This window comes from Megachile rotundata, chromosome 10 (genome assembly GCF_050947335.1).
Source record: "Megachile rotundata isolate GNS110a chromosome 10, iyMegRotu1, whole genome shotgun sequence".
Taxonomy (NCBI): domain Eukaryota; kingdom Metazoa; phylum Arthropoda; class Insecta; order Hymenoptera; family Megachilidae; genus Megachile; species Megachile rotundata.
Window position 1 is genome coordinate 17,310,063 of NC_134992.1, and position 19,113 is coordinate 17,329,175.

The window sequence follows — 19,113 nt, forward strand, 5'->3', positions numbered from 1 at the left end:
AAAGAGACAAAAATTTGAAGTATTGCTTTAATAACAAATAATTGTATTTACAATCTCGACACAGCCAGCGTTTAAAAATTTATATACACGAGTTCTGTACAATTTTTACAAGGATAGACATCGTTCCAAATTTAAATCTACTGCAACGTTTCATCAATGTCAGATCGCAGCGAAGACGTTTCGTATCATTCCATTAGTCGAATCATTTCCGTGAAATCAACTGCAACAACGATCACACATCACGATTATCCGTCGAAGAACGAGGGAACACCATTTTCCTCCCACCGAAACTTAACGCAAGTTCTGCGAACTTGAAAGCTACTCGTTCGAAGTTCCGAAACTTTAAATGAAGGATATATGAGATCCACTGTTCGAAGGAGCTCGTATGATCCAGTTTAACAAGGATTGATCGCTCGTTCGAGTCAACGAGACTCTTTCCGAAACTTTCCTCGAACATTCTTCGTCATTCGTATTCACCGAACTTTCTCTTTCGTTAAGTGGGTTTTATATGTACAAGGACAATGTCACGGATATCAGTGATTTATATTAATATTGATATTGATTGATAGAGATTTGAGGATATTGGTTTAAAAGTTTCCAAGTATAAGAACTCGACGATTAGAATCTAGCCACTTGAAAAATTAGGTACTTGAAAAATTGTGAAGAGCTATTGAACTTAAGAATTCTGCAACCTGAACAAGTTGGAGAAGTTTCGAAAGTGGCAATACTCGAAGCACCCTATAAAATTTCCAGAGGTCCGCAATCTTACCGAGCGTACCTCGACCAGCTTCCAGCCCGACAAAAGCTCAATTTCCCGGTCATTCGTATTCATCAAAATCGACGAATCCCGGTCTCTCCTCGGTTCGTGCGAACTCTTGGAGGAAAACCCTCCTGGTCTCCTTCGCGAGATCCTTCGTAGGAGTGGATTGGATGGTCATCCTCTTCGACGGTAGTTTGAAGTTTCTATCAACGGGCTTACACCCTGGCATCACGGATAATCTACGTTTCGCAGGCACAGCCTCCATCCTTCTCCAGAGATAATCCACTTCGGACTTCATGTCTTCGGGCATCAGATCGAGGATCAACTGTTGCCTGGCGCTGATGGCATCCGAATCGATCGGCTTATCGGTGTCCATCTCGTCGATCACGTTGATCGCGTTCGTGTAAAAATCCACCAGAAAATCGAAACCCAATTTCTTCGAGCTGGACAGCGCTTTCAGGGCAACCTCTTTCGCCTCGGTGCGGTAATTCTGGCTGATCTCGATGCGAAGTAACAAGTGATGCGTGTTTAACACCCACTGCTCGCTGTCCGCTTCTTGGCCGTTCTTGCGGGACTTTTTCGTGTAAAACCTGGCGAGGTCGTAGCGACGGATTTCGATCAGGTACTTGGACAACTCGTGGAACAGCCAAGCCAGCTCCAAAGGTTCCGAGGCCATCGCTAATCGCCTACGGGGTCATCGAGGTAATCGAACGATCGATAGCCGTTTTGGATTCAACCTGCGATACCTGCGAAAAACTCGGAGAGCCTGTTTGCGGTTGAGGGCCTTCACCCAGGCGATGTCGCAGTCCCTCGGCAGTTCGGCCACGCGTATTCCCAGCTGGTGCTTCAGGTATATCTTTCTGAGCTGGTTGTTCGGTAAGCTGGATAAATCTCGAACGTCTATGTACACCCAGGCGACCATGTTGTAGATCGCGTTCAAACACTTCTGCTTCAACGGGAACATTTTCAGACTGTACGAGTCGAACTTGTCTTTCACGCGATCTACCATTCTAATAACATTCGAATACGGTATTAGCGAGATATTTTAAATGTCTACATTTTTTCACTTCCGCATTTTCAGAACTCTTTAGGGTACGCGGATTATCCTACATCAACAAATATCGTCAAAGTCACTAACCTAAAAAATGTAGTATATTCTTTGCGCATCCTCATGTCGTGTAAACGCCTCAACAGAAAGTCCGCTTCGATGACGATCAGATTCCTGCGCAACCTCTTTTCCTCCTGCATCATCATCCTATAGCCCTTCGGTATGTTTCTTCGCTTGAAAAGCATTACATAAAGGGGTCGACGCATACGCAGGATGTTTTGTCTACGCAACGCTTTCGTGTAATTTATCGTCGCCACCGAACGCAACTTGTCGACCAAACGTTGATTAGGTGGTTGCAATATGTCAGGATTCTCGGCCATTTCCTGCAGAAACTCCTTGTCGTGGGCCAAGTAACTCAGGTAGATCTTCCCGATCACTCTCTGCATCTTTCTGAACTCTGCCTCTGCCTGAGCTTCTGGATCGTTTACTTTGAACTTGGAATTCTCCTCCTCGAAGCCTGGAATATTTTTATTTATTTAGTTATAGTCCCATGGGTTATTAGCATGAAATATTCTGTCGTTTAATGTCATTAAAAACGTCTCATCGATAAACTTCCTACGAAATTTTTCACTCAGCGTGACTCAGCACGCAAAACTTGTTACGCATTAGTCTTATACCGGCAAGCTCGTCCACTTCCTCCTTAAGCTTCTCGATCATTAGCTTCCGGTGTTCCTCGAGTTCCTTTATCCAATGGGAAATAAGCCGGAGCGCTTTGGGCGAGGTGTTTCTACCCACGCAGTTCTCGATGGTCTCGTTTCCTTGACATATTCCATGCTCGAAGAAGGTGGTCGGATACTTCTGGAAGCCCTGATGGGCGTGCACTAAGCTGTACTCGAATTCACCGATGTAGAATAACGTCTGGACCACCATATGCCGCACGTGGGAGTACGCTGGATCTGAAAATGGACAGTTATTTATTTCGATAAATATAGATTCTTAGATTTGTCAGAATTAGAGATTCTGTATTTCTCAAACTCTCAGATTATGAAATTGTAAGATTGTCAGATCAATCAGATTCTCAAGCCTCGAGAGGTCTGTGCGATTTTTTACTTGAATTATTTTATAAATAAAGTATTATATATACTATGTACTTCAGGTTGAAAAGTTTTACCAGGGTCATCCGTGTGTCAAAGTGACTAATACCCCAAGTTTCGCACTCGTAAAAAAAGTAAAGTCCCATAAAAAGGAAATTCTTAATTTCCGAAAGTTTATAAAGTTTTCAGAAAAGTAGCGCCATTAACTTCCGAAGTTGTCATAACTCCGAAACGGGGTCGAACGTTTTTACGGTCCAATTTTCGTATATTAGTCGAATTCTGTACGCGTTAACGAAGCAATCAGCTAACCTATTTCCCTGCACTTTTCAGCAGCTTCCATCGCCATCACGTATCTGGCGAACTTGAGCAACGCCTTGCAATAACCGAGATACGTTCTGAGATCATTTTCTTGGCCCTGCTCGATCGCCTTCTCGAAGTAAGCCTCGCTGGTGTACGGTCTTTCGAGAGTAGTCAACCAGTATCCAGTTTCCCGGTAAACTATACCGGCCCTGAAGAACTCGAGCTCATCGTCCTTCCTCGCCATTTTCCTTGGCTGAACAGTGAACGAAAATTTGCGAGGAAGATGAAAATTAAGAAGAGTAATACTAACCTGTCTCCCTGAGAAATATACGATCGGAGAGGTCGGAAAAATCAGCCCGGAGAGTTCAATAGGTCACTCATCAATTTTGCACCCTTGTCTGGAGACTGAATTTCGTTTCTTCTTCACATTTTTATGAATTTCACATCGATTTTTGGCCGCACGGTTTTATCCGTGAAATTCGAACGACGAGAATATTGCTCTTCTTTTCTCTCGAAAATTGCGACTCGCGATACACGGTTGCATTATTTTTTTAGAAACTTATTTTGTCCCGCATATACGGACATTTTTCGAGATATGAATTTTTATTTTTGTACGAATACATTTCTCCTGAAAGATCCATGTAAAGTTATTTAATAATAGAAGAGTTCTCATGAAATATTTCGTGCGAACGTATTCAGTTACGTGGGTTTAGTAGAAGTTATAAAACAGTTTTATGGAGTTATAAAAGCTGTAAGGCGATTAAAGACATCGCAGGAATGCTTACACTCGGAGTATCAGGTTTCGATATATGAGCTAATGTAAAACTTTACTGTTTGCAAAAGTTCCATTCAGAGATTACCATAATACTCGAAAAAATGTTTCTTCGATTTACCTCGCTGAAACGTGTAAACTTTGAAAAAGAGCTTCCCGAAGCGGATTATGAAGAGATAAGGGAATGGTTTTGCTTAAGCGTGAAAAACGGCGATATTTTTGCGCCATTTCACTTTTCTGACCGCGGCCATTTTAGATACGGCAAGAATCGGGTTAAATCTTCCGGGATTTGCAAATTCGGACGAAGAAATTTATCGTCCTTTTTGGAAATCGAACTTGATTAACTTCAATAAAATCTCGTGGATTCGATGTCCAGGTGTTAACGACGATGAATATTCATAATTGTAAAGTTTAATCGGAAATAAGTTAATAAAAAGTTTCCGAGGGAAGAAAATAAAAAAAGGGTTGGAAAAATACAGCAGCCGCAAAACCAGTTCGGCCGTTTCGATATAATCCCTCGCTGTGCGTGACAATTAATGCCACAAGGAGCTTTACGTGGACGTCGCAGTATTTTAGAACCGAAAGAGGATTATATCTACTTCAAAGGAGCTTGCACTCGCAACTGCGAGGCCTTCGCTGCAACTTTCCGATTTTCGCCCTTTGAACGTCGGTAAAGATGGCCGATTTCGACGTCACTTTATTACTCTGACAACTGACAATAAAATAAAAACAATTCACGAAAGAACGTAGATTTCAGACTTAATATTCAAAGCCTTGAAGCGAGAATACTTTGAAATTTTAGTGCTCTTCATATTTAATAAATTAGGGAGAGACAAAGTAGATTTAAAGGAAGCGTGTTTTGTTACAGAGTATCGATTAAGGCTCGAAGAAGGTGAAAACGTCGAGCAATCGTGGACCATCGGTTTAGCTGTGCCCTCGAGATGCGGTGATGGCTTTGCTGTACAGATTCGCGCAGCTGCCTGACAGCAGTGGCACGCGGGTCTTCTCGTTCGTCGTCACCAGGAGTGTGGTACGTGATCCCGAAAGAGACGTCACCAGCAAAGAGCTCGTTTGCGGCTTCCAGAGATGGTCCGTCGCATTTTCACGCGGAAACAAGGTGAGGTGCATAATTTATCGCGATCAGTTGCTCTTGTATCTGGATACCGAGAGCTGTATCTGGGTATCCTCACATTTGTACATCACCAAGTGGAAACCCTAGATCTCAAGTTACTGCATTCGTAGTCCCTACATATCCGAATTTCTGGATTGCAGAATTCTTAGACTTCTAATTCAAAATTCTCTAATTCCACACTCCCCAATTCCCACATTCGCCAATTTCCATATTTCTAATTCCACATTCCCTATTGGATTTATTCACAAACGTTGAAGGTTCGACTCAAGAGGATGCACATGTTTATTTTAACTATAGGACCCATAGGGTTTATAGACTCGTGACGGACTTTTCTCCTTCAACAGTAAAGACGTGCCTTTCTGAGTTTCACAATTTAAATTAAAGTTTCTTTTAAAACCTAATTCAGTATTATTATTTTATTTCACCGCCTATTTCCTATATTTCTCACGTTAGCCCAGCAAATATTGTCATGTCCCTCAAATTCCCTCTCTATAAGCTCGCAATCACTCGACCCACATTACTACATATACCGCGACCCATTCATTTGCTCCTCCGATGTAACTTCATTAAAGGTCTCTTAACAATAACGAGTGGAATATTAACCAATTTCTGGCCGACTCATTGAGCATTCACATTTGTAACGAAGCAGCGACAATTTTATCCACGTTCTATATCAGGGATCGAGCAAATATTTGCCCGTCGATTTACTCCGTCCGTTCGATTGAACCGCGAAGCAGATGTGTTCGTTTAAGTTGAAAAATCAATCGACACGACGGCGACGACGCTTAAATTCAATTAACACCGGGACCGTTTTGTGTAAACGCGGCCGCGGCCGCGACCGGGTATCAAAATATGCCGCGATTAACGCCGTAATTAGATAACGATGATATCGGGAAATTGGAAGCTCCGCGGAAAATGAGATCTCGAATAGCTGGAGAAATACGATAAAAGTGATATAACTCGGGAATATAAAGATCTATGAATCCAGAAACTTTGAAATGTAGATCTAACAGCCTCGTGTTTCGATTTTATAGTACAGATTCTGTGATGTCCGTTCTCCCTGTCAGGCGATTAAACAAGAGTAAATCCCGAATCGACCTACTTGCAAAATATTAGCTGATCGATCGTTGAACTCGATCGACCTGTACTCTCGGTTAATCTCGGACAGTGCCCCATTTCGAATGCTCATAAAAATCTCTCTTAACACCGGGCTTACGAAATATATCGGAACGACGCAGAAAATTATGCTTATATACTTGTTCAAAATTATGATTACGATTATGAAACATTCATAAATCTAGTGTGAAAAGTACCCCGTAAGAAATTGGTAAAATTTGTAGAATGAAATAATTAAATCCCTAATAACATAACTCCTAAAGAAGAAACGATCCACCATCAAAATGTGCCGTGATTTGTCATTGAAAGGTACTGGGCGCGTATCTAGTATGGCGAGGAGCTTCACGGAACCTGCGGGTGTACGTGGACTTCACGTTCACCCTGTTGAACCGAGAGCACTTCTCGATGAACGAGGGTTTCTCGGGCAAACGCGTCAAGTTCACGTACGAGGCGCCTGCCCAGGGCAACCGGAACTACATCCCGGTGTCGGACCTCTACAACCGCAATTTCGCCGACACGAACGGAGAGTTCCAGCTGGAGCTGTCGATGGCGAACGTGCGTACCGTCTACATGACGGAGCTTAAGATGCCGACGAGCACGTTCCCGGCGGGTCAATCGAAGCCTAACAAATTGGAGACCGATTACTTCGCGTTCGGGGGTTTCGACTGGAACCTGGTCATCTATCCTCACGGGAACAAGGAACCGGAGGGCTACCGCGGCCACGACAGCGGCGTCAGCGTCTATCTGATGAGGTTGACCGGCTTCGATCACCGTTGCCGTGTCAGATACAGCGTGGCGTTGGGAGAAGGAGATCGTAGAATCGATTCCGGACAGATAGAGGACCTGTCCGACGCGGAAGGATGCGGATTCGGTTGGCATCCGAGGGTCAGGTGGTCCGAGATCGCGCACAAAGGAGTTGTCCGGGTGTCCCTGGAGATGGTGGAGGCTAGGACCATCTGCGAAATAGCTGTCCAGGCTCGTGGACCGTCGGTCCTGCCCGCCACTCCTTGTTACGACCGAGATAAACAGGCCTGGACCATCAGGGCCGATCTGCACTCGGACACCGTCAGGCTGCACTTGGTCTACAAGGACATTCACAACGTTCCGAGGAACCATTTGAGGTGGGTAGCTTATTGCATATGTATGTCCCAAGAGTACTCCGTACTCTAATTCCGGCCTAATCCTGCGAAAGCCCTTACCGACTCGTTCTTGACTCGTACTGGTGATGTTAATGGTTAACGAAGATGCTCGCTTAATCTCTAGGGTTCGCATCGCGAATGAACAATAATTCCGTTCCCGAACGTAGAGAAAGCGATATTGCCAGAGGTAATAATAGATCGAAATTTTGTATGAACAGGTACGTGAGCTGGTCAGCATACCTGCTTCGCGACGAGGAGCCGAACACGTCCGCGATCAGCTTGCCGGGTGGTCCGTTCAGCCGGTACTACGCGCAAGAGTCCGCGGACGAGGGAATAATCATGGAGACGAATCTGGACACGAACGAGGTGAAGGACAATCACTGTCCGTTCCTAACGGACAAGGGTCAGCTGAGGATCCGTCTGGAGTGGAACGAGAGCCACTTGCTGTTCCAGGCGACCTACCACAAGTACGACGACGTGTGCCGCATCCACAATCAACAGATGAGGCGCGAGATAGCCTCGCTGCAGGCAGAGAATTACAGCCTGGAGAGGCAGCTGTTCAGTTACCAAAAGAGTCTGGCGTACGCTCAAGCGCAGCAACAGCAACAACAACAGAACCAACAGCACCACGGTGGCCATCAGGCTCACCTGGAACGATCCGCGTCCACAGACACCGAATACGCCTGACAAGTGGAACAACAGATGCACGCTAACGATCAGCCGGGCACCGGTTGCAGACGGCAATTGCCCACCGTGCAGGAGAACGATCACCGGGTTCATCAGAACCTGGTCAGGATGATGGACAGGCGGCTGAGCAACGTCCAACTGCAACAACACCTCTACGAACCGGACACGTGCCAGCAAAGATATACCGAGCAGAGCGTCGATCAGTCGCAGGAGCATCGTCGCAGCATAGTGCAGCAACCGAAGTCGGGCCGTTCGAGCGTGGGCAGATCGGACAGCGGGTCGGAACGCGGCAACGACCGTTACGCCGCCGGTTATTATTTGGGGTACGTCGGTCAGGCAGCGCACAAAAGACGTAGGACCACTTTCTGGGAGACCCTGACGGGTCTTGTGTGCTCATTGGGCGCTTTGGCTTCCAGGGCTGCCAAGATGGCCACCAGACGGGGCGAGCCTCTTTGAAGACGTACGCCCGCCTTCGTAAACGGACCACCGGATCGTACGGCCACGGACGAACACGAGAGTCTTGTGACGTAATGTGACAGATGTCGAAGAACGCGCGAAGGATGACTCGTTTGTGGTTCGAGGCTGCAGCTCGTCGACTAAACTGCAGATCAGTAGACCACCGAGAACCTCGCGCGAATTTCGCGAACGAGGAGAGACTCGCGTTTCTACCATGACCAGCGCCGAGATCGGATTAACTCGACAATACGGCGGACGTCGAACGTAGGCGAAAACTATCAGACGCATCGTATCGTACCAACATGTTCGTCCATTTTTTTCGTCGATAAAGACACCGAGAAGAAGGAAGAACGAAGAGGCGTCTATCGCCCTCGGACGATTCGAAGAGCAAACGTAGCCGACGTTACGAAAGATGGAACCGCGCGAGCGCGCTCGAGTCGGAAATCGATCAGGATTTTTCGAGGGATCTATCCGATTCCTCCTTCATGTACACATTAACACACGATTCTATCTACTTGTCAATTTTACTAAGAGAACAACAAGAACAAAAAATAACGCAGAACAAATGCTATTTTCTTCTAAAGACTTGTTTTTCACCTATCGTCTGCGACTTCTTTGATAAATAATGGAATCCGTGCGCGGTGTAGCCGCCGTGTCGTGTAACAACAGCGTATAATTATGGTAGCGTTACTCGAGTACAGAGAAACAACAATTTAACGATAATTGATAATAACTTTTAGAGTACAGTCGGTGTGTTACGTAAACGAACGTAGGGGAACGAAGGCTGCCCGATCGACGCCGCGTGAACGTTCGTAATAGAAAACGACCATCGGCTTTCGTCTCGAAACGCCGAACAAAGACCAGGGTAACATAAAAATACGAATACTTCAACGTTGATTAGCTACAGTGATGGGCATACGAGGGCTCCATCGCAACGTGCTCTTCCTTCGACTAACGATAAAATCAAACACAACTTACTTTTCAACAAATCAGATATGTAAACTTGGAAATTTCGAAACAGAGCATCGTACGAGCTCTGCGACATGTGCCCATCACTGGCGCAGAGTTCGTCAATTTCTTTTGTCGTTATTTACGTTGCAGTCTTATCTCGAGGAGGAGATAATTATTTACAATTATTTATTTTGACAAATATGATTCTTGTGACGAGTATGAAAAGATTTGCCCTCGGAAGTTAAGATTTTGTGGCAATTTTTTAAACGTATCTTCACCGATCCAAAGTTACCTAGAAAAGCTACACTAAATTTTGTCTCTAAACGTAATAGTATTTTACTATTTATCTCAAAGAAATCTAACAGTCTCTTTTAACTCGATCTTTAATAAGACGCTTTCCTTCGTGTTTGAGAATATAAATATCCTTTTCATGTAAACTCTTTTTACCGCGGAAGCAAAGATTTCCGTAACGCGATCTTTCTTCTTTTTCAACTTTTAAAGAACTTCAGGAACAGCTGGTATCTTTACATCTTAAAGCGCATCCGCTTAAAAACAAGAGACTCCTTTTTTGTAACTTTTTAACCCGACAGAAAGTGTCTACGGTTTTGCAAAGTTCCATTAATAAAGAATGGCAGAATACTCGTTAGAGAGGAGATACGACCGTTACCTCGCGTGAGAAAAATATTTGAATCGCACATGGTACGCGATTATCTTAAAATAGAAACGTTTTAACGTCCACGAATAAGGTATACTCTAAACTGTAAAGATTAACAAGTTCCTCGGGACGACAAAAGCAATTCGAACTCAATTAAATCGACCACCGCTGACCTTCGATCCCCTCGACGTCGTGTTTCGTTTCAAAGCTTTATACTATCTCCTTTCTCCGTTTCTGTATAATTGTACCTACGAACGGCGCTGCATATTGAAACACGTGTACACGAGCGATACGTGCACGTCAGCGTTCACATCTGCTACAAATCGGTAGCGGACGCGATCGATACGGTACTTCCTCGTCACTTCACACCGTATACGCGTATAACGAGCCACCAGGAATCATCGTGTACACTCGAGTGCAACGTAGACTTCCTTTGATCAAGCGAGCGAATGCAGGGAGAGAAGTTCACTCGAGACCCTAGAAAAAAAACACAAGGTTACAAAAATTCTAAGCAAAGTTTGAGAGGGCTGAGCAGAGGTTAGGAACTTGAGGAGATTCGAAGTTTCAGAAGCATCTAAATTTAGGGAAGACGGAGAACCTAGGAACTTCTTTCCCTACTTCCTCTAAACGGGAAATGTAAGGTGCACGCGACGGTATCACGCACGCGTACTCACAGGTTAATTTGAACCTCGAGACCCATCGAGTACTAATTAAAAGCACCGATACTTTCCTTTGACAAATCGGACACATGAATTTTAATTTCTCCCTATTCGAAATTTTATTTGTCGTACTGTGAGACGAGGAAAGATTGTCAATCTTTTGAAATCTCAAAAATCTAATCCTTTAAAAGCTAGATTACAGCGTATCATTTCAATTATCAATGTCATATATAGTTATCGATGTCATATTAAGATAATTGTATTAACGTGTTTACAATGTATGCCCATAATGCTTAAATGATTGAAGACAATCCGCCAGTCATTGAAATTGCAAGAAAGTCTAGAATCAACGATAAGCCAGAAAGTCTATCGGTGCTTTTAATTCGCGATACAATCGCGTTAAGACACGTGTCACGAAAGTTGTATCCCTCCTCTGAAGTAGCGGAGTCTGTATACTTTGTATATAACTGTACTAAAACTGTTGATCATTTAATGAGAGAAAATTATGAGAGTTGTGCCTATAATGCGGGAAGCGAAGAAGGATTTGAGAGAGGATCGCACGATCGAACCGTTGAAATTTCTGTTCAAATTGTTCCCACCACATCGTTGAAATTTCCTTGCTGTAACTTGTTCAATAATTTTCGTTTCGAACAAGCGTCCCTAGAAAAAAAATATTCTGCATTAACCGTGTTTTAATCGCTAGTCATATGTAGGTCAGCTTACCAGTTGATAAGGGGAGAACACGTGGACAACATAAACTGTTCTAGGAACGATAAAAGTAACGAGCAACCGTTGATAATTATCCCCTAATCGCACGCTTTTTTATGTCTCAGACAATCGATGTAAAGTTGACTGTTTTCAGTAAAAGGAGCACGGCAATATTCGTGTTTGAAAAAGAACCAGGAGGGTAAAGATCATGCGATCCTCGAGGATCTGTACGTTTCTGTAACGATAGGGAGAAAAATAAACCTAGGGGAAACGATCTCTCGTGCAGCGCACGCGTTTCCCAAAATATATCCTCGATTCAAAAGTTTCTTAACTTATACAGTCGTATATAAAAAAAGGACCACCGACGGAAACGAGCGCCGTCGACGTCGATGCGTCTCCGAGAAGCTTGTCAGAATCTCCGCCAAATGACCGGAAGTTCCTCGAGCTTGCCTGGTCGATCGGACACGACGGAAATTCACGCATTCGGACAATACGTTTCCGAAGCGATCGCTCGGACAAGTTCGAGGACCTAATCGGCGGCAAGAATCGATCGTATCTAATGTCATTGTATCGTTGTGTAATTTGTCAGATTTTATCGGTCGTGTAACCCGCGAACAAAGCGAACTTGTACAAGTCTGTTCGCCAATTGTCCCCTCTCCTCCATCCCTTCCTCAAAGAGACTAGCGGCATACCTTTAACAGGCATCTCGTGTATATCCCTCCTTGCCAGTCTTACTCTCCTGTATTCGGACGGTATTCGATCCAGAATTTTCTATCGAAACGCTTAAGACAGGCGTGACAGCAGCTCTGACAATCGCACCTAACCCGATTGAAGGGTGAAACCTTCGCGTCCGTCAGCGCACAGCGTTCAGATTCCGCTTTGTGTCTATTTGGGGTTCGCTGTGAACGTTCGGCAACATGCGAGAGAATCTGCTGTACAAAAACATACAATGTTTATTTCACTTATTCATATGGTATTAGAGAATCTTACAGTTAATATCAGATGCAGCTGAAGAAGCGATAAAGTTGAAGGAAGAATTAGGGAACCATATATCGAGACTACAGCTTCAGTAACATTAAAGTCCTCTCCTTCGTTACGTGTGATGTTTGAACGCTTAGAACACGATGAACAACATCTGGTCACTTAAAAGATTGGTAACATTTTGACACCTAAAATATGAAAATTATATGTCAATTCTATCAGTACATGTAAAATAATTGGACAACATGATAGTACCTTTAAACTGGTTCCTGAACGTGTAGATTACATGGACGTCCAATAATTTAGAACATTGATTACACTCATATGCGACGTCCGTAAAGTTTATACACACTTCTCTGAAAATAATTTAAAGCTCTAAAGCAACTGCAAGGTTCGAGTATGTTGTAAAACCTTGAGGACCATCGAATATCCGGCGCTGGAACGTCCAGGATACATGGATGTCCAATAACCAGATAGCTTGGATACCTTGGATATTCCAGTCCGTGTTGAGATATTTCATCTTGAAACGGTATGCAATTTTCAACCCCTGCAGTGACCTGAAATATCCGATGGCCACGTTTACCATACGCCTGAAATATTCGATATGAAACGATGTATTTCGTTTAACGCATCAAACGTTCAGATTCTTCGAGCACCAAACGATAGATTTTAGTGTGACTGTTACTTTTGACCCGAAATACATATCCGAGCGGCATCATTTGCGTGGCGATTCTACGTGTGACAAAGCCATGCGTGGTGATTCGACGCGTTACAATTCCTCGCGTGACAATACCACGTGTTCTCATTCAACGCATAGCGAATCCACACGTCGGACGCGTAGTAGTACAATGCGTGGCAATCTACCGCGTGATAATCTATCTCGTGGAAATCTAACGCGTGGTAATCTATCACATAGAACCCAAATTCGCTTAAACGTTGGAGCCTGAAGTGTTCAAGCATCACACAGAGATACACATATGTCTTGCAATTAAAAGATACTCAAGCGCGTTGCCCACGTTTAACAAATACGTATTCTTGGAAAGTTTTTGAAGTCCTCGTGCCCGTGATTCGGTTCGGCACTTCAGTCAATTAAATTCACTTTCACGAGGACCGAGCGCGGGCATCGTCGTCGAGGAGTGCGTTAACACGAAGCGGAATACTTATACATACGTATACATACATAGATTTGAAATTTATCAGGTAGACCAGCGTGTCAGTCGGGTCAAGGAGTCTTTTACTTTTCGACTTCGTCCTCGATTCTCTGTCCCTTATCTCCCCGTCCTAATCTTTTCTCGTATCTCTTATTATCTATGTTTTTTCACGATTCGCACACTATGTAATTAGATGACCATCCGTTTTCTTGCGGAAACCTCACATGACACGTTGTGGACATTTCGATATTGTCAATAAATTTTGAGTAACATGAAATATTAACAATATACATTGATCATTTGAGGTCTCCGTTACGCAAGTCGAGCATCGATTCACCTTCATGAACGGAGTCTTGATAAATAATCGTGATGTCATTCATTGACATACAGTATATATTTTACCTTCAAGATTCAACAGGACAATCTGCAAAGACTATGAAGTCTTGGTGAAACATGAATGATAAAACGACATACTTTCGCTCGATTATGTAAATAGATATTGGCCTTTTAGAGTCGGCTCGATATTGCTGCAGCTTCGACGTCGCATAATTAATTTTTGTCCATCGATATTCCGGGACTGTAACTCTTTTCGACCAGGAGAAAACGTTAATATCGCGCTCGGTCGCAAGTTATTGATTTTCTTTAAAAACGGAATATGGAATATGAAAGATGTTCGTTGTCGAGCGGTAAAATCCAGACAGCAGTTTCTCAAAATTTGATGGGCTTCACGTTTGAAAATGACGATTAAATCCATTCGTTTGTTGCGTTTCAAAGGTGTAAAATTCAAGAATTCCAGAGGAAGACTTTATTCGAAATGTTCCTTAAAATATTATGAGTCTGGATCTTTTACGTCGTAGCTACTTGATCTGCTGCACCATCACCAATCTACTGTAATCCCTATTTCTAAGGTCCTATCTTATTGGATATAGGAGTCCCTACCCCACGATATTATATTATGACCCGGCATGGCATACTGCGGTGAACGATCCTCTAAAGTCTAAAGTCTAAAGCTACGTCTACTATGTATAACAAAACGCCGTTATAAAAGAATTTTCTTTGTAACCTTGCTGTACCTTTTTGTAACTTATAATATTCTATTACTTTCATATGTATTTGACATAGTGTCAGTTTTGGTAGAACCCTCGTTTAAAGACAACTGATAACGAACGTAGGTTTGATGGCTAAAATGTCAGCGTCATTTTAGAATACCTGCTCGGTCGAGAGTAAAATTTGCGCAAGAAATTATCAAGATTATTTCATGCAAGAATGACTTGGCCATTTGTGAAAAATAAAAATACTGGTGCCCTCTCCCATTTTAATTTTATCCTCGAATGAACACGTACGTGGGTATTTTCGTATTATACAGTGTAGACAGAGCTTTCGGATGAAAAGAACCCTGAGCTAATATCGAAACAGAATAGTATCGGTTCCAAAAGGGATGACCGCCGTGAGCGCTGACGGACGGTGACGCCATAAATCAATATCGATTCTCTTAGGTCAATTTCGTGGTAAGGACCGTTCACTTCACGAACCGCGATCGCCTGCGAAACGATTTACAAACTCGATCGCACGTTTTTCCTTGCTCCTCCATGCAGGAGCGAAAGTCACGTTTTTTCTTATCAACGGGACTTCCCTCCTTCGCGATACACGCTGACACTTCCGACGTCGCGTTCCTCGTGCCATTTTATTGTCATCCTCTCGTTTGCTGCTTGCACGCTTAAAAAGAGGGAAATATATTTACCAGTCAGTTAAACAGGTTTAACAAGAAACGATCATTTAAAATATGTATGTATATTATACACGCGTAATATCGACGAGCACAAGCATTTGTATTTTTTTACGATAACGTCAGTGACTTCCGGTCATTACGTGACCGAAACACGCGAAATTGTACTATATTATGTTAAGATATAATTAGTTCTGAACGATAATTGATGGCACGACGACCTGGGGGAGTTGACACCGAACGAGCGTTTCCTTTTTCAGCTTCTAATCCTCGTCCGACGACTCTTTTTCGATTCAATGTATGTTCGTACTTTTTACGCACGATGTAAACGCACCTATTTACGCAGCAACCTTTTTTCATTCCGTGTGATCTATTTAACAGAAAAGAAGAAAAAAGAAAATGACAAAAAAAAAATGATGAAAAATAATGATGCAAACGCAAAACCGTCACATGTTTCTCAGAATTTTGAGACGTATACTAATGTACTTAAACCATCTGTGAGTCTGCCTCGTCTTTTATAAAGTTCTTGCTATATTCAACTGACGTCTGTATTTATTTCTCATATTCACCCTTCCTTATGTGATTAAAACAATTATTGCTATAAAATATTAAAAATTATTGGTAATGATTTAATTTGATATACATATGTATTTAATAAAAGTAAATGTAAATATAAAAATTTGTAAGTTTCTCAATTTTCACGAGTATTATACACCACCCGCACAAAATTATTCAGCATACTAACTTTTAAAATATGAATCCAGATCCTAGACGTTTATTTTAATGCTTTGAAGTGAATATTCGCTAAAATGTTTTGCAACAATTTCTATCAAATTTTGTTTGTTATTCTCATTCGTATGGTTATATTACAACTAGTCAGCTCCATCGATTTTCTTGACTCAGGACGGTAATATGAAACGGTCATTCCTATCGGCATCTCTTGATATCGATCAAAGCATTTAAATCGACACGTGGCTTCATTAGATTTCATCGATCAAAGATATATGAAATCGTCTATTATGAGACAACAAATCCTACGTAACAGTTCGAACGATTGCTGCAATTTAACTAACAGCCCTGATAAAATACCATACGTAATTGCATAACCTGAAAAAAATAGGGATTGCGAAAATAATCACTACTTTTTATTATGAACAAAATCTTTCGGTATAAGAGAGAGATAAGAGATCTCGTGATAAGAGAGAGAAAAAATAATATAACAAAAATAAATTATACAATAAAAACAAATAAAAATAGAGTAAAAAGTAATATAGGATTTTTAAATGGCATTGATATCTAATAAATATATTGATAAGAATACGTACGATAAAATAGGAATGAACTATTTATAAGGTAGATCTGTCGAATATTAATCATCGCAGACGATTATCGTGAGACAGTTGTATCGCAACCGTTGTGCCGACCGTATGTTACGTGTCAGCAGTCGTGTCATAGTTCTATCGCGTTATTAATGTAATAATATGTTTGCATGACATTTTTCAGTAATTCGACACACGCAGTTGTGGACGGTGATATTGAAAGTTCATGCGCAGCCAGTTGACATCCAGTATAGCCCAGAAAATTTTGTTCGACGTGTCGTGATTACACCGTTCCTCCGTGATCGAGGTTATGTTTCCCACAAGACGAAAGAAGAAGAAAAATGTCCTGAAACGATACTGAACAATTAACAAGATCTCTTTGATAGCAAAGAGTAAAAGTGTAAAAAGCATTTACGTGGAACTGAAAATACTGACAACGAACATTTCGTTGGAAATACAGAACAGTATTATGTACTTTCAAGATTATAATAATCTGCAAGATTATTGATACATCGAATAAATCACGATATCTCAAGTGATACTTTATGTAAATTTAATTATCGTGTAAACTATCTCGAGCGATTATTTGTTCGAATGTTAACAATTTTTTTATCGTATTGGAATAAAAGTTGACAAAGTTTTACAACGAACGGCCTAAAAACGGCAACACGCGACGAGAAAATACATGCTCAACGTCATCCAACATATTTGGATCCATTATTAGTGACTAATAAGCAGCAAAACATGTTGAGTCAAAAATTAAGTAACAGGAGGATAGTTGTTGACTTCCTTGCACTCATGTTCGGTCTGGGTGCATGGATCGGCGTAAATGGTATATATGTACAACTTCCTTTACTAGTAAATAAAGCTCCAGAAGGATGGCGTCTTCCAGCACATATGGTTATGCTAGTACAATTTGCTAACTTGGGACCAATACTTTATACCTTATACATAAAGTAATTATATTACAGGATAACCTTTTTATCCATTTTTCATCCATTTCATATTAAAATTAATAAATCTGCCATTTTCTGTTCCAGATATAGTAAATGGGCATGCGAGAAGTACATTATATATGTACTATTAGCAGCAGGAGCATTATCCACGATTATATTAGCTTTCATTTACGATAAGACATCAGTAATATTTGGCAATGAGCATTCCACTGCTCTATTGTCCTTGATGTTTGTAACTGCCACTGTTGGATGTACGAGTTCAGTTCTTTTCATGCCTTACATGAGGAACTATAGAGAAATTTATTTGGTGTCCTATCTTGTAGGAGAAGGACTCAGTGGATTTGTGCCAAGTGTGGTGGCATTAATCCAGGGTGTCGGTGGAAATCCAGAATGTAGAAATGCTACTACATCAGAGTCAACTAAAGTAGAGTCCGTACCTTACTATCCAGAACCCAGGTTTTCGTGTGAAACATTTTTCATTTTCATCGGTGCTTTGTTATCCTTGTGTTATCTGGCTTTCTTGGGATTGAATAATCTGTCCATCGCTGTTGGAGAGCGTGTGAAACATCCAGGAAGTATGGAAACGTTACCAACAGATACAAGGGCACCTCCTAGTTATAAAACAAATTCTGGTTGGACAATGTCTAAACAGGTGTATTCCTACTTATTAATTATGATGGCAATTGTTTGTTTCCTAGGCAATGGTACATTACCAAGTATTCAGTCATATTCTTGTTTACCATATGGAAATATTGCATATCATTTAACTGTAACATTGTCATCAATGGCTGGTCCATTGGCAATGTGCTTAGGTTTTTTTATTAAAATACCAAAAGTGAATTTTCTCACTGGTCTCCTAGGAATTGTAGTAGTGCTTTCTGGATTTGTATTTTTCCTAGCTGTTGAATCACCTGCTCCACCTTTACAACATAGTTGGGTAGGAGAATTGTTAGTAGTTTTGTCTTGGATATTGATTAATGGTTTAATAGGTTTCATAAAATTGGGTATTACAACACTGTTCAGACCTGATCCTGGCAGAGGTTTGTATTATACCGGTGTTGCAACTCAAATTGGATCACTGATTGGAGCAGTAGTTACGTTCGTCCTAGTGAATCATACAAAACTATTTCAGTCTTATTCTCCTTGTTCATCAACTCCATATTAACGGTTCATACAGAATTCAAATAGCTCTGTTTGTACCTATAATAGAATTTTAATAGAAAAGATGAAATATTAATATATTTTTAGTTGGAATTATCAATGGCTATTATCAAAATAGCAGAGGTTGAGTATTTGTAAATGATAAGATGCAAAGAAGTAATTTACTTAGATAAAGATCATTGTAGCTTTTATAAAGTAATATTCTATAAAAGACAGCACATAGATCTTTGTAAAACTGCAAGAAATCTATAGTAGAAACAAAATATTTTTCTGAACATAAGTGAGACAAATACAATGCATTTTTACTTAGATTGTTAAATGTTTGTGATTCAGGTGAATGTA

At 41.6% G+C, this 19,113-nt stretch overlaps 4 protein-coding genes across 7 annotated transcripts in view; 3 read left to right on the top strand and 1 right to left on the bottom strand.

The window, feature by feature from the left end:
- LOC100876258 (uncharacterized) overlaps positions 1 to 15,874 on the top strand; it is a 71,831-nt gene extending 55,957 nt beyond the window's left edge. Inside the window, exons 1-4 of one of the 3 annotated variants that reach the window (XM_076536465.1) lie at positions 3,827 to 4,644; positions 4,843 to 5,091; positions 6,532 to 7,343; positions 7,580 to 15,874. In XM_076536465.1, coding sequence (XP_076392580.1) covers positions 4,924 to 5,091; positions 6,532 to 7,343; positions 7,580 to 8,048 — 1,449 coding nt within the window. In that variant the 5' untranslated portion in view covers positions 3,827 to 4,644; positions 4,843 to 4,923 and the 3' untranslated portion in view covers positions 8,049 to 15,874. Of the gene's footprint in view, positions 1 to 3,826; positions 5,092 to 6,531; positions 7,344 to 7,579 lie in introns of those variants that run through there. The other 2 variants (XM_003707275.3, XM_076536464.1) reach the window with 2 other exon arrangements.
- LOC100879203 (outer dynein arm-docking complex subunit 4) lies at positions 13 to 12,254 on the bottom strand. 2 transcript variants are annotated; one of them, XM_076536453.1, is made up of 7 exons: positions 12,170 to 12,254; positions 3,513 to 3,830; positions 3,212 to 3,455; positions 2,486 to 2,764; positions 1,899 to 2,325; positions 1,507 to 1,770; positions 13 to 1,446 (listed from the first exon to the last, which is right to left on the bottom strand). In XM_076536453.1, exons 3-7 carry the CDS (start codon positions 3,444 to 3,446, stop codon positions 819 to 821), a joined length of 1,833 nt encoding a protein of 610 aa, XP_076392568.1. In that variant the 5' UTR covers positions 3,447 to 3,455; positions 3,513 to 3,830; positions 12,170 to 12,254; the 3' UTR covers positions 13 to 818. The 2 variants fall into 2 exon arrangements, with proteins under 2 accessions (XP_076392568.1, XP_076392567.1); XM_076536452.1 differs by lacking the exon at positions 12,170 to 12,254 and adding an exon at positions 10,363 to 10,428.
- Positions 8,049 to 15,874, top strand: LOC143265266 (uncharacterized). Its single transcript, XM_076536485.1, has 2 exons — positions 8,049 to 8,371; positions 8,465 to 15,874. The coding sequence occupies exons 1-2, from the start codon at positions 8,064 to 8,066 to the stop codon at positions 8,502 to 8,504; spliced, it is 348 nt and encodes a 115-aa protein (XP_076392600.1). The 5' UTR covers positions 8,049 to 8,063; the 3' UTR covers positions 8,505 to 15,874.
- Positions 15,875 to 17,398: 1,524 nt separating this feature from the next.
- Positions 17,399 to 18,775, top strand: LOC100879316 (solute carrier family 52, riboflavin transporter, member 3-A). The gene is made up of 2 exons (XM_012294798.2): positions 17,399 to 17,610; positions 17,695 to 18,775. The coding sequence occupies exons 1-2, from the start codon at positions 17,399 to 17,401 to the stop codon at positions 18,773 to 18,775; spliced, it is 1,293 nt and encodes a 430-aa protein (XP_012150188.1).
- The last annotated feature ends 338 nt before the right edge of the window (positions 18,776 to 19,113 follow it).